Below are 13349 nucleotides of genomic sequence, written 5' to 3'. Positions count from 1 at the left end.
AGCGTCCCCTTCCTGCCACGTGCGCGCTCCTGCTGCCTCGGCCTCCCCTCTGCACCCTAGCAAGTCGATTTTCCATCAGGAAGCGTGACATGCTGGTTGTGATAAAAATGGCTCACTTTCATGGAGCAGTGACTAGGTGTGCCGGGCACCATGTAAGCATTTTGTACGAACTCTCAGGTGCTCTTTTACACTCACTTGCGGGTAGTTTGGGAATCGGCCTGATTTGTAACTGCAGAATCGCTTATTCTCAGCGTATGACTTGCTTGAAGGCAGGTTTTCGGTTTCGTCAGAATCCAGGTAGATCTTGCAGAAGGAGAACCTAAGCCGACCCTGGCAGGGTCTCACCCGCACATGCTCTGGCCCCGTGCTCCCATTTTTGCAGTGCACTTACTGGGCCAGGGCAACGCCAAGATAAGGGAACCAGAGCATCGCTCTGTGGCCCAGGCTGGAGTGCTGCAGCTCGATCTTCGTTCACTGCAACTTCCACTTCCCGGGTTCCAGCGATTCTCCTGCCTCTGACTCCTGAGTAGCTGGGACTACAGGTGCCCGCCACTTCACCTAGCTAATTTTTTTTCTATTTTTAGTAGAGATGGGGTTTCACCATGTTGACCAGGATGGTCTCAAACTCCTGACCTCAAGTGATCCACTGCCTTGGCTTCCCAGAGTGCTGGGATTACAGGCATGAGCCACCACACCAGCCAACAAGCCCAGTGATGCTATTGTGCGTGTTTTATTTGTGATCCCAGGGCACAGCTGCTTCTTGGTAACCTGAGGGATTGCTTCCAGTACCCCCATAGACACCAAGGTCTGGAGATGCTCTGGTGTCTTACGTAAAGTGGCATAGTATCCGCATGTGACCTGTATACTTAAAATCATCTCTAGATTACTTCAGTACCTCACACGGTGTGGATGTTATGTAAATAGTTCTACCGTGTGGTCTTATTTGTATTATCTTTCATTGTTTCCACCTCCCCCCAGACAGTTTTGGACTACAGTTGGTTGAACCCGTGGCCATGAAGGCTGACTGTATTTAAATAGCACACTGCTTAAACACACACATACCTGTAAGGGCTGAGGTACACACAAGCATGCTGTCTGGAGGGGGATTAGCCACAAGCCGGGGGCTAGTTTACAAACTGTAATATGACAGTTTTTGTATTTTTTGAGACAATCTTGCTCTGTTGCCCAGCCTGGAGTGCAATGGCACAATCTCTCCGCGCTGCAACCTCCACCTCCCAGGTTCAAGCGATTCTCCTGCCTCAGTGTCCCCAGTAGCTGGGACTATAGGCATCCACCACCAAACCTGGCTAGTTTTTTTTTTTTTTTTTTAATCCAAAATGTGTTTATTGAGATGGTTTCCCACTCATCTTGATTCAGAGTGCTTTCAGTGCTGCTTCCTCCTGAAAGAACATCCTTCTGTAAGCCTTGCTTTTCCTCCTGTAGGCTGGCAGAGGATAGTGGAGCAGCCAACACACAAAACTACCGTTTGTGCGTGGCTAAAGACCGTGGTGATTTTATAGCATCCTGGGCATTTCACATCCAGGAAGTAGGAATTGGGGCTCTGCACCAGGCGTTTCTTCTTGTGTTTCCTCTTCTCTTCTGGAGAGGGATGTTCTCGTGGGTAGGTCGTCACCGCCGGAAAGGCATTTTTTTTTTTGTTTTGTTTTGTTTTGTTTTGTTTTGTTTTGAAGTAGAGACGGGGTTTCGCTATGTTGGCCAGGCTGGTCTCTGATTCCCGACCTCAGGTGATCCTCCTGCCTCAGCCCCTCAACGTGCTGGGATTACAGGTGTGAGTTACTGCACCCGGCCAAACCGATGATTACAGTTTGGGAATAGGAGCAGTTTAAAACTACAAACTACGTAGCAGCCCTGTGCTGTGGGTGGCTGCAGGGGCATGGATAGTCTGGCGTCTTCTCAGGACTGGAGCAGCCTGGCTCCTGGTGTGTGGTGTGCTGAGCTGGGTCCTTGCGAACCAGTCCCTGGGTCATTTGGAGTATAGGAATTGCAGGCTTTAGGCACGCATAACCATACGTGCAGGTTACTGGTAATACATAAAAGCAGAGATCTTAGGATTGTGTATGGAGCTTTTCTGTTCATTCCTGGCCCGTCTAGGGGCTCCTTGTGGTTCCTCAAGTGGAGTAGAGATCTTACTTAGACCAGTCCTTGATCCGCAGCTTCAGCAACCCATAGTAAGAAATAAATTTTCCGTTGCAACCCAGTTTGAATGTATAATACCATACCTAGAATTGTTAGAATATGGTGGCATTATTATATGTACTCTTTGTCATTCTGTTCTATTCATTTTTAAAAGATAACTGGTCTCAGCTCACAAAATTGATTTCATTGACCCACTCATTGTGCTGTGCCTCAGATTGGAAAATGTTGCCTTTGTTGACCAACGTGTCCTGGTAAGGCCCAGAAGGGCCAGATTGGGGCGCTGCTTGGGGCGCACTGCAGACTCGATGTGAGCACACTGACACGTCCCTAGTGCCCATGCCCCGCTGCTGCTAATGGCTGGCCCTGTGGTCTCTACAGGACACAACTCGGATGGGAAGTTCATCGCCCGGGCACAGCGGATAGAGTACGACTGTGAACTTGTCCCCCGGCGAGTGGCCATCTTCATCGAGAAGACGAAAGATGGACAGATCCTGCCTGTACCAAACGTGGTGGTACGGGACGTGGCCTGTGGCGCCAACCACACGGTGAGGCCTGTGCTTTTCTCACTTCCTGAGGGGCAGGCCGGGAGACGGAGGGCGCACATTCTCCAGTTTCCTAGCACCTAGCTTTGGCTAGGAACTGAGCCCAGGTAGACATCTGCTTGCTGCTTCAAGAGGGCTTTGCATCCTGGCCAAAGGGTCCTTGGACCCAGTGCAGGGTTCCTTGTCACTGCCTCCTATGTTAACTTTTCCATGATTTAAATAGACACATCTTAAGCACAGATGTTTTGCTGCCCTCACCCCCATCTTAAGGTAAGCACTTTCTGCTTTTGGCTTTTGTCTAACATCACAGACATCTTCCCAGGCCAGTAGATGGCACCCCATACTGGGGATGCGAGTCATTTTAAATCCTTAGGTTGTTTCTTTAAAGGTCGCTTTAGATAAACTGCAGTGCAATCTTTTAATCTTAATGGCCTTCCTGTGGTTCTTCCGTCTGAGAATGCCTGGATATCTCCTGGTTCTATTCTTCGTTGAAGGAGCCTGGGGCTAGGAGTCCAGCGACCAAGTTGGTCCCCCGCAGAGTGGTCTCAGCCCACCACCTCCTTCCCTTGGAATCTTCTTCTCTACGAAGAATACACACTGAATTGAGCTAGCTAGGATTGCAGTAGGAGATTTCAGTCTGTGCAAGTCTGAAAACTGATTTGTTTTGTTGAATGGAGTCAGGGGAAGTCAAGTTGGCTCTTGTTTAGGGCTTCATATGTGAAGCTTTTTAGTAAGTTGTAGATTCACATGGTTTAGACACAAAACATCAAAGAACTGAATTGGCTTGTCAGAAGGTGGGAAAACGAGACTGAAGAAGATGTATCTTTTTTTTGAGACAGAGTCTTGATCTGTTACCCAGGCTGGAGTGCAGTGGCTCTGTCTCGACTCACTGCAACCTTTGTCTCCTGGATTGAAGCGATTCTCCTGCCTCAGCCTCCTGAGTAGCTGGGATTACAGGCGCGCACCACCACGCCCTGCTAATTTTTGTCGTTTTAGTAGAGACAGGGTTTCGCCGTATTGGCCAGGCTGGTCTCAAATTCCTGACCTCGTGATCCTCCTGCCTTTGCCTCCCAAAGTGCTGGGATTACAGGCGTGAACCACCGTGCCCAGCTGAAGATGTATCTTAAACACTTGAAAGTGTCTTTGAGTTCATTTTATCAGTGACCAGGTATAGGTTACCTCTATGTACCTGTGGGCAAGGGAAGTCTAAAGAAAAATCCAGGCTGGGCGCAGTGGTTCATGTTTGTAATCTTAGCACTTTGGGAGGCCAAGGTGGGTGAATCACTTGAGACCAGCCTGGGCAACATGGTGAGAGCCCCATGTCTACAAAAAAAAAAAAAAAAAAAAAAAAACCCACAAAAACTAGCAGGGCATGGTGGTCCCAGCTACTTGGGAGGCTGAGGTGGTGGAATCACTTGAGCCCAGGAGCTGGAGGTTGTGGTGAGTTGAGATCATGCTATTGCATTTCAGCCTGGGTGACAAGAGCACAAGACCCTGTCTCAAAGAAAAAAAAAAAAAAAAAGAAAAATCCAGGACACGTAGGCGTAAGCCTTTTCTCCTCTGTTCTTTCTGCAGTTGAATCTCTCTGTTTTAATAGGAATCAAGTGCCTTGCCCTACCATCTGGAGTCATAGCCCTGTTGCTTGTAATTAAGGAAAGGGTTAAGACTTGTAACCTAAAAAAAAACAGAACAAAAAAGAATTGGAAAATGGAGTTTCTGGCAGAGAAAATAGCAAACGGGGCTCATTGAATGCACGCCATTTTGCTATGCCTGCTCCTGTTGCCTCCTTCCCACTGCTGGAGGTGGGAGGTAGAGGATCTTTCTGCTGGAGGCAGGCAGAGGATATTTCTTTGGTTTTTAGAGACAGGGTTTCACCATGTCGGTCAAGCTGGTCTCGAACTCCTGATCTCAAGTCATCTACCAGCCTTGGCCTCCCAAAGTGTTGGGATTATAGATGTGAGCTACCGCACCCTGCTGGTAGAGGATCTCGGATGTAGCCGTCTCTTTGCCCTTAGCATTTGCACTAGGTTTTCCGGGCAGAAATGATGACCCCTCTTGTTGCCTGTTGGAAGCCTGTTTGTTCCAACCCTGTGTTTTCTTTCCTTGCAGCTGGTCTTAGACTCCCAGAAGCGAGTCTTCTCCTGGGGCTTCGGTGGCTATGGCCGGCTGGGCCACGCAGAGCAGAAAGATGAGATGGTTCCCCGCCTGGTGAAGCTGTTTGACTTCCCTGGGCGTGGGGCATCCCAGATCTACGCTGGTTACACCTGCTCCTTTGCCGTCAGTGAAGTGGGTTAGTGATTTCTTCCCCCTGGCTTATCGGTGCTCTGGTGGGGAACTGTGTAGCCATTGTCCTGTCCCAAGGCCACGAACCCCAATTCCCTTTACTTACCTCTCAGTGTTCTTTATTTTTCTGAGACAGGAGCTCGCTGTGTTGTCCAGGCTGGTCTTGAACTCCTGGGCTCAAGCAATCCCACCATCTTAGCGTCCTGAATAGCTAGGACTGCACAGGCACACTACCATGCCTGACTCCAGTTTTGTTTTGTTCTTTGTTTTGTTTGTTTTTTGTTTTTCTTGGAGATAGTTTCCGTTCTGTTGCCCAGGCTGGAGTGTAATGGCGCGATCTTGGCTCACCACAACCTCCGCCTCCTGGGTTCAAGCAATTCTCCTGTCTCAGACTCCTGAGTAGCTGGGATTACAGGCGTGCGCCACCACGTCCAGCTAATTTTTATATTTTTAGTAGAGACAGGGTTTTACCATGCTGGCCAGGCTGGTCTTGAACTCCTGACCTCAGGTGATCCAGCCACCTTGGCCTCCCAAAGCGCTGGGATTACAGGTGTGAGCCACCGTGCCCGGCCCAGTTATCTTTTAGACAGAACCCTTGTTGGCCATCCTGTCCTCTTTTCACCCTGATAATGCTGAAGACAAGACTCGGCTCTTGATATCTGGTCACAGTGGAAACATGTTTTGTCTTCCCTCAGGTGGTCTGTTTTTCTGGGGGGCCACCAACACCTCCCGTGAATCTACCATGTACCCGAAAGCAGTGCAGGACCTCTGCGGCTGGAGAATCCGGAGCCTGGCTTGTGGGTAGGTGGCAACGTAGCATCTCCTTTGGGTGTATGAGGTCTCTTCCTTTCTTGGGGGTGTCAGACACACCCACAGGGTGCCCCTCCCTGATGGGGCTCTGTTTCTGCTGCCTTTTGGGGTGTCCTCAGCAGGCCACCTGGTATGCTGAATCCCAGAGTCCAGGGGCACAGGTGGGGAGAGGCCTGTTTGCAGCTAGAACAGATGGCTGTTCCCTGTCTCCGTGGGAAGAAAGTCATTTTGAAGGTTTCTGTTCAAAGATACACAAGCAGGGCGTGGTATAAGCCTGCGTTGCAGGTTGACAATTGCACGTAGCTGGAAACGTAGTAGGACTTGAGTTGCTCTGACATTGGGAAGAAGACATTGTCCTGACAGCAGTGGTTCTTAGTGCATTTAAGGACACCTGTTGAGTTATCTAGCAATTCTTGGTGATTCATCAGCTGGCAGGTGTGGGTGGAACAGTAAGAGGGGGCTGGGCCCGTGGCTTTAATCTGTTGAATCCTCTAGCCCTGCCTAAATTACTATGCGTGAAGGCTGCTCCCTCCGGAACGGGCTTTTACTCCATCCTGATTCGCTCTCCTCTTCCCAAAACCACCTTCCACTGAGAGAGCCCTAGGACCTGGGCCGGGGTGGACTACAAGGTCCCCTGCCTTTGGCCCCTGGCCCTAAGGCCTTTGTCGTTAATGAAGTCGCCTGCATGGGCCAGTCTTAGGGTTCAGGGGAAGCCTGTTGGCCCTGTTGTTGTGTTTGCTGCTTGGCATGAGTATGCCACGGGACAAGTGGCAGCTCACACCCATGCCCTTGGAGCCGTAGCTGGGTGGGTCCAGGGCTGGGGCTGCTGGCCCCAGGGTGACAGCCCCCCTGTTTGCAGGAAGAGCAGCATCATTGTGGCCGCCGATGAGAGCACCATCAGCTGGGGCCCGTCGCCAACCTTTGGGGAACTGGTAAGCCGTCACCTTCCAGGGTCACGAGGGAACTGGAGCCAGTTAGGGTGGCTCTTGGCCTTCCAGGTTCTCTCCACCTGTCTCCTAAAACACGTGGGAGAAAAACGTATGGGATTCTCCCCCTTACTGTATTAAAGTCTGCAAGATAATTGAGTCCCAGAGTTTTCAGGGACAGTTCTGTGCTAGTCAGATCATTATGAGTCATTGCTGCACATTTGTAAACTCTGAAAATAGGGACTTTTCAGATCTAGTTTCCCCTTGCATTTTGCATTTTGTTCCCTCTCCCCTGGGGGGCTTAAGTCAATGGGAAGCTCACAGTTGGGGGTGATTTTATGTTTCTGTTGTTAATATCAGTTACTTGAGTGATGAGGTTAGAACCCATGGCCCTCAATTTCACTCACATGACCTTCCCCAAACAAACAGCTTTCATTCTTAGGTCCTGGTACTAGGTGGTTTTGTTTTTTTTTTTTTTTTTTTTTTTTGAGACGGATTTTGCTCTGTCACCCAGGCTGGAGTACAGTGGCATGATTTTGGCTCACTGCAACCTCCGCCTCCCAGATTCAAACAAGTCTCAGTTCTCCTGCCTCAGCCTCCTGAGTAGCTGAGATTACAGGCACCTACCACCATGCCCAGCTAATTTTTCTATTTTTAGTAGAGACAGGGTTTTGTCTAGAGACAAAGATGTCTTTGTCTAGAGGCATGTTGGCCAGGCTGGTCTCAAACTCCTGACCTCAGGTGGTCAACCTGCCTCCACCTCCCAAAGTGCTGGGATTACAGGTGTAGCCACTGCTCCCGGCTAAGGTGAGTCTTTTGAGTTTTTGTTAGGAAGACTAGCTTGGCTGTGGAGTACGTCCTGACGGTTTGCCTGCGCTAGTCACTGTTTGAGTCTCTGCTGAATTATTGGGAGTCGTAGTTTCTGTCCCTTATGTCTTGTTAGAAACACAGTCTCTCTCCCTCTCCTGTCCTCTCGTGGTTGCGAGCTGACCTGGTTGATGGAGAGGAGGGGGAAGGAAGGGCGTTTCTTGTCCCTGGAGCTGTGGCTGGAATGGATGGTGAACGCACCTTTTTCTCGGAGCTCTGCACACCCTTGCAGTCTGGCTCAGATGCGCTGGTGGCCCGATTTAAAACATTGACAGGAAAGAGACAGGACCTGGCCCAGTTTCTACAGATTGTTCTTAGTGAAGGACAGATATTTTCTGGGGCCTGTCAGAAATAGACTTTGACCTTCTAAACAGAAGTTTTGAAACTAGAGGGGAGCAAGGTTGACTTTTTGGGGAGCTTCTCAAGGGTGAGAACATAGCCTGGCACCTGGGAGGGAAGGCACGAGGTGGGGACTGGCGGGAGACAAAGCCAGGGACACGTGGGCAGGCCTGGGCTGGGGAGAGAGGGTCTGCCTCTCCCGCCCTGAGGGACCCTCTGTTTAAGCTGAGCCGGGGCCCTCAGCCTTTCAGTCACCCAGCTCCACACCTTTGCACACGACTCCCCCTTAGCTGCGCCAGTTCCTCCAGCTCCTTCTGTCTCTGGGAGTGAAATTGGTTCCTTGGTGCCATTGCTGATCATCTCCCTTTCATGCTTAAGCCCTTTCGTGGTGTTTTGGACGGTGATTATTCTACCCCCTGGACAGTGGAGGCATCAAGGGCCTGTGGTCAGCCCGTGTTCTTGGTGACTTTGGTCCCGAAGGGCCGCAGTTGCCGTTCTCCCTGTCACCAATGCCATACTCCTCAGAAGGGACGTGTGTGAAGAGGAGTCCCACAGGCTAGAGCTGAGCACCTTTGTCTCCCTCAGGTTAAGCACTAGTCGCCTGCTGGTGGCAGCTTTCATGGATAAACTTGGCCCTTGTGTCCAAGGGTGGCCAGGCTTGGTTACGGGCATCACCACTGGCTACTGGTTAGTGGGGGCCAGGAAACGTTGCCGTGATCCCCACCGTGGCCTGAGCCACGTTGGTCCCTGATTGCGAACATCTTGTTTGCTTCGCCAGGGGTACGGGGACCACAAACCCAAGTCTTCCACTGCAGCCCAGGAGGTGAAGACTCTGGACGGCATTTTCTCAGAGCAGGTGAGCGGGGGCGGCCGTGCCGGCAAGGGAACGTGTCCACACCAGCGGTGCCTCACTCCACACTTCTGGTCAGTGCAGTCTGTTTGTCGTCTTGTTTCACATCTCCTTAGCTGACTTTCCTGGCGCCTTAGGCTAGGATTTGCTGAGGGTAACAGTCATCAGCAGGAGTGAGTGCAGAGGGTCACTGGCCAGGCTGGGTGGCTGTCCTCACCCCTGATGACAGGTGCCACCCACTGGCCACAGCAGCTCCACTCTCGGGCGAGCACGTGACTTGTGTCTCCATCCTGCCTGAGACTCGGATCCGCTGGGTTGGAAGCAGGTCCGCAGGTCCTCCAAGTGGAGGCTGCGAGGTCCTCTGAGTGGAGGCTGCGTGGCTGCAGGAGCCAGATGCGGGGCGAGGCCCCTGTGACTCAGGCTGCCGGCCCTGTCTGCCGAGACACAGAGAGGGACCGTGTCCCTCACCCAGGCAGGACTGTGAGCTGGAGAGGAGGATGGAAGTGGAGCTGGAACCAGGTCCCACCTGTCCCTGCTGACGAGAGGTGGCCCAGTGGGCTTCCTTCCAGCTGGGTCTCCCAGGGCAGCCTGCAAGGCCCTGATCGGTGGAGTGTTGGTGATGATCACGTGGGAACTAGCTCTCTGAAGCAGAGGGGGTTTTTGCAGTTTTCAAGGGTCTGTTTTTCCCCATGCTGACCCACTGTGGCAGCCCAGTTTCCAGGATCTCCTCAACACAGTAGTTAGCCCAGGGGCCGCATGCACACCCAACACGGATTTGTCCCCCCAGGTCGCCATGGGCTACTCACACTCCCTGGTGATAGCAAGAGATGAAAGTGAGGCCGAGAAAGAGAAGATCAAGAAACTGCCAGAATATAATCCCCGAACCCTCTGATGCTCCTGGAGACTCCTCCAACTCCACACCTCTCGCGGCAGCTGTCATTTCCATGTGCACTGGGACGTGAAGTCAGACGAGGAATTTAAAAAAGCAAAAGTTGACCGAAGGTGCATTACTGTTTAGACTCCCTGAGGTTCCGTTTTACAAGTGATCCAACGTTAACTACCTTTTCTTCTGTATGCTTTCCAAAGTCCGTTTTTTCCCTTAATGTCACATTAAAGTACTTGCTCATAGTTGACTTACCATTCCTACAAAAGAGGCAGAAACTTTGAGCAATATAGGTTTTTTTAAGTTTTTTCTTTGTTCCTCTCCTGAATACACTCCCCAAAACACCCCTTACCAGTTACAATTGGCATCGTGATCCAAGCGGATGCTACATGGAAGACGAATCGCCATTTACTTAGAAAAAATGTCCCTTACAGGAACCAGCAGCAGCTGGGCACAGTCAGTCCCTGCCGGCCGCCTCCATCCAAAATCGCGCTTGCGTGCTTCGGGAGCGTCCGGGTCACTCCTTGCCTGCTTCTCCTTGCAGATTGGCCTAGGCTGGTGTGGGTTCAGTTTCTCCCCTTGGCTGCCTGTACACCCACAGCCTTCTGGCTGCGACATTATAGAATCTGCCATGTCCCCCCTGGTGGGGGATTGGAGGTCTGTGTTTAGCCATTTATATCTACTTTAGCTGTTAAAGACATCCAAATGAAAATCAGGTGATGGTGGAACCATGGGCACTTGGGGGTGGGGCAGAAGTGGGAACATTTGTATCAGTTGAGTCAGGGCTGAGCCTTGTCACGCGCACTCGCCAATTAGAGATTGATCAGCCAGCAGTCAAGTGCATTCTCCCTTCCTTGCAAGAAGGATCAGCCCTTTCCGTACCAACCTGGATCACCCTTGTGCTTCGGACTCCTTTTCTCCCCGCCTGGATCCTGCCTCGCACGGCCGCCCTGTTGCTGAGACTCGGGCACCGTGCTGCCAACCCAGCGCCCTTTAGTCACGTTTGCTTGGCTCTGGTACCAAATAGTTGGGATTACCGAAGAGTCCCCTTCCTCGCGTGTCAGCACAGATGCTGCGACTGCCACCCTCGTCCCCATCAAGTGCCCGTGCCCGAGCTCGCCGCCATGTGTGCTGCGCTGAGTGAGTTACGAGGTGCCTTTCCCGGAACCCTCCTCTCGCCTGGACCCAAGAGAGGCGACAGCTCTGGCTGGGGCTCTTGGTTTCCAGAGGGTCTGGACTGGTTTGGGTGCTTTAAAATAGATGTTTAGTTCAGTGGTGCTTGTGGGGGAGATGGGGGTAGAACTTCAGTGTGAGACTTGGGTGGATGGGAAGTTAAAGAGTGGTCTCAAGTCTTTTTGCTTTTGCTATTGTTACCACTTGTCACTGTCTCCATGTTAAAATGCCAAAAATGATCTAGTTGTTGCTTTTTTCCTATTTTCCACCCTAGTCGCTCCTTACCGTGACCCCTGCCCTCGGAGGGCATGTAGCAGTGTCTGTCCCGCCAGCCCCCAAGGCCCCGTGGGAGGAGGCTGGCCCGCATCTCTCCAAGACTTAGCCTGACGCCACGCGTATCTCTTGTTCTGTGTTCAATAGTAGTCCAGGGGAGAAGCTTCTGCCACTTCAGAGCTTTGCTAAAGTAACCCAGTTTGTTCAAATCACCCCAAAACCACCATCTCTGACTCCAGCTTCCATGCGACAGCCTGATCCGTTTCCCTGGACAGGTCTTTCCTGGAATGCAGCCCAGGCACCTGTGCCCCTGGCACCCTTGAGGTCTCTCCTTTGAGTTGTGGGCACTGAGAGGGTTGAGGAAGCAGCACCCGAGGTCCCAGCCTTGGCAGAAGCCGCCCTGGACGGAGCAGGGCTTAGCTTTTCTGGTGGCTTCATGTCAGCCCAGCAGCCAGCCTCTTTTAGAGCCCTAGCTGGGGACTGGAGCAGGAAAGGGACCTTCGAAGTGAAGACTTCCTTGTCTGCACCTCCTTTCGGCTTAGATTGAAACATGAACTTCCTCATGGGTTAAATCCTTTAAAACAAGGAGTTGAGGGGAAGGGCATCGTGCACTCCTAGACAAAGGTACACAGTTGCCCAGCTGGGATCGGACTTGGCGCTGACCCCGAGGGCATCTGACTGGTCTTCCAGCTCAGGAACAAGAATTTGAAAGAGGCTTAGTGTGAAGGGGAACCAAGAGGAGGTTGTGATTCGGTCCAAGGTGCCTGGTTTAGTGCTGTAATTGTCTTATTTTTTTTTATATATATATTTCTTGGAGTAAACATTTTAAATAAACAACATCATTGTCTATTGTCTTGGCTTCTGCGTTTTTTCAGTTGGAATGGAGCTCCGTTTTTCTGAACTCCTCACACATGTACCTCCCGAGCTGTGGCACCCACAGGAGGTGGTGTCAGGAGACGGGTGGCTCAAATCCACCCCATGAAATGCTGGGGGAGGCGGGGACAGTGTCAGTGCCTCAGTTGTCCTATTCAGAAGTGGAGTTTTTCATATTCGCACTGGAACTCAGAGGAAGTAAGTCACGGAAGGCATCTGGAACAGTGACTGCATGTACTGTGCGCAGTGACATACATGCGCAACCGCTCCCCAGACCAGCAGCGGGCCCTGTGCTCAGGCCCCGGCCGGGGATTCAGGCCAGGGCTGCTCCTTGCAGGCAGTGTGGCCAACTGCCCACCAGAGGGCACCAGGAGGCTGGGCTGATGTTCAGAGGCCATGGACGCCCTCCTTTCTCTGGGAGGGACTGGCAGGCATTGGCTTCTAGGCTACTGCCGAGTCTACACTGGGCAGAGTCCTAGACAGGACCCTCACACAGGACGTCAGCTCCCTGCGGCCAGAGACGCCGGGGATCCCAGGAGCCTCGATTGCTGGCCACCTTGTGTTGACTGGCTGAGTAGTGGCCACACCAGCCTCTTCCACAGGCATTGGCCCCGTTCGGGAGAGGAGACCGTCTCCCACCGCCTGTCGGCTGCAGCAGCAGCATGTGCACTGTTGCAGGACCGTCCACATGTAAAAGTGTTTCCCATCTCCCTGCCTGGCAGCTTGGAGCTTCCCATCAGATGATCCCACTCTGGAGGAGTCCCCCATGGTCAGGGAAAGCAGCCACTGCTTCGGGCAGTGTCCCAGCTGACACACACTGGCTGTCAGGGCTTGAGCATGCTGCAGATTGGGTACTGTGTGTCTCGCCCTGACTCCTGCAGTCCATTCCAACCGTCTGGTTTGTTTTTTGTTTTTGAGACGGAGTTTTTGCTTTCGCAAGGCCAGAGTGCAGTGGTATGATGTCGGATTGCTGCAACCTCTGCCTTTGGGTTTCAAGGGATTCTCCTGCCTCAGTCTCCTGAGTAGCTGGGATTATAGGTACCCACCACCACGCCTGGCTACTTTTTTTTTTTTTTTTTGTGATGGAGTCTTGCTGTTCAGCTGCCCAGGCTGAAGTGCAGTGGTGCGATCTCGGCTCACTGCAACCAGTCTCCTGGGTTCAAGCAATTCTCCCATCTCAGCCTCCCAAGTAGCTGGAATTATAAGCAACCAGTATCATGCCCGGCTAAGTTTTGTGTTTTGGTAGAGACGGTTTCACCATGTTGGCCAGGCTGGTATTGAGCCACCCACCTCAGGCTCCCACAGTGCTGGGGTTACAGCCATGAGCCACCGCACCCAGCCACATGGACAGTCTTGAAGGGGAGGCTATTTAT

General features: G+C 52.0%; 1 protein-coding gene across 1 annotated transcript in view; it reads left to right on the top strand.

Annotated features, from left to right (window-relative positions):
* Positions 1-11957, top strand: part of RCC2 (regulator of chromosome condensation 2) — a 31930-nt gene extending 19973 nt beyond the window's left edge. Inside the window, exons 8-13 of the mRNA XM_032300576.1 lie at positions 2536-2702; positions 4809-4989; positions 5678-5783; positions 6652-6724; positions 8703-8780; positions 9562-11957. Coding sequence (XP_032156467.1) covers positions 2536-2702; positions 4809-4989; positions 5678-5783; positions 6652-6724; positions 8703-8780; positions 9562-9666 — 710 coding nt within the window. The 3' untranslated portion in view covers positions 9667-11957. The remainder of the gene's footprint in view (positions 1-2535; positions 2703-4808; positions 4990-5677; positions 5784-6651; positions 6725-8702; positions 8781-9561) is intronic.
* The last annotated feature ends 1392 nt before the right edge of the window (positions 11958-13349 follow it).

Source organism: Sapajus apella, unplaced genomic scaffold, assembly GCF_009761245.1.
Source record: "Sapajus apella isolate SASKATOON/1434 unplaced genomic scaffold, GSC_monkey_1.0 scaffold43, whole genome shotgun sequence".
NCBI lineage: Eukaryota > Metazoa > Chordata > Mammalia > Primates > Cebidae > Sapajus > Sapajus apella.
The sequence above is the reverse complement of the archived record's forward strand: the minus strand, read 5'-3'. Positions and strand labels throughout refer to the sequence as shown.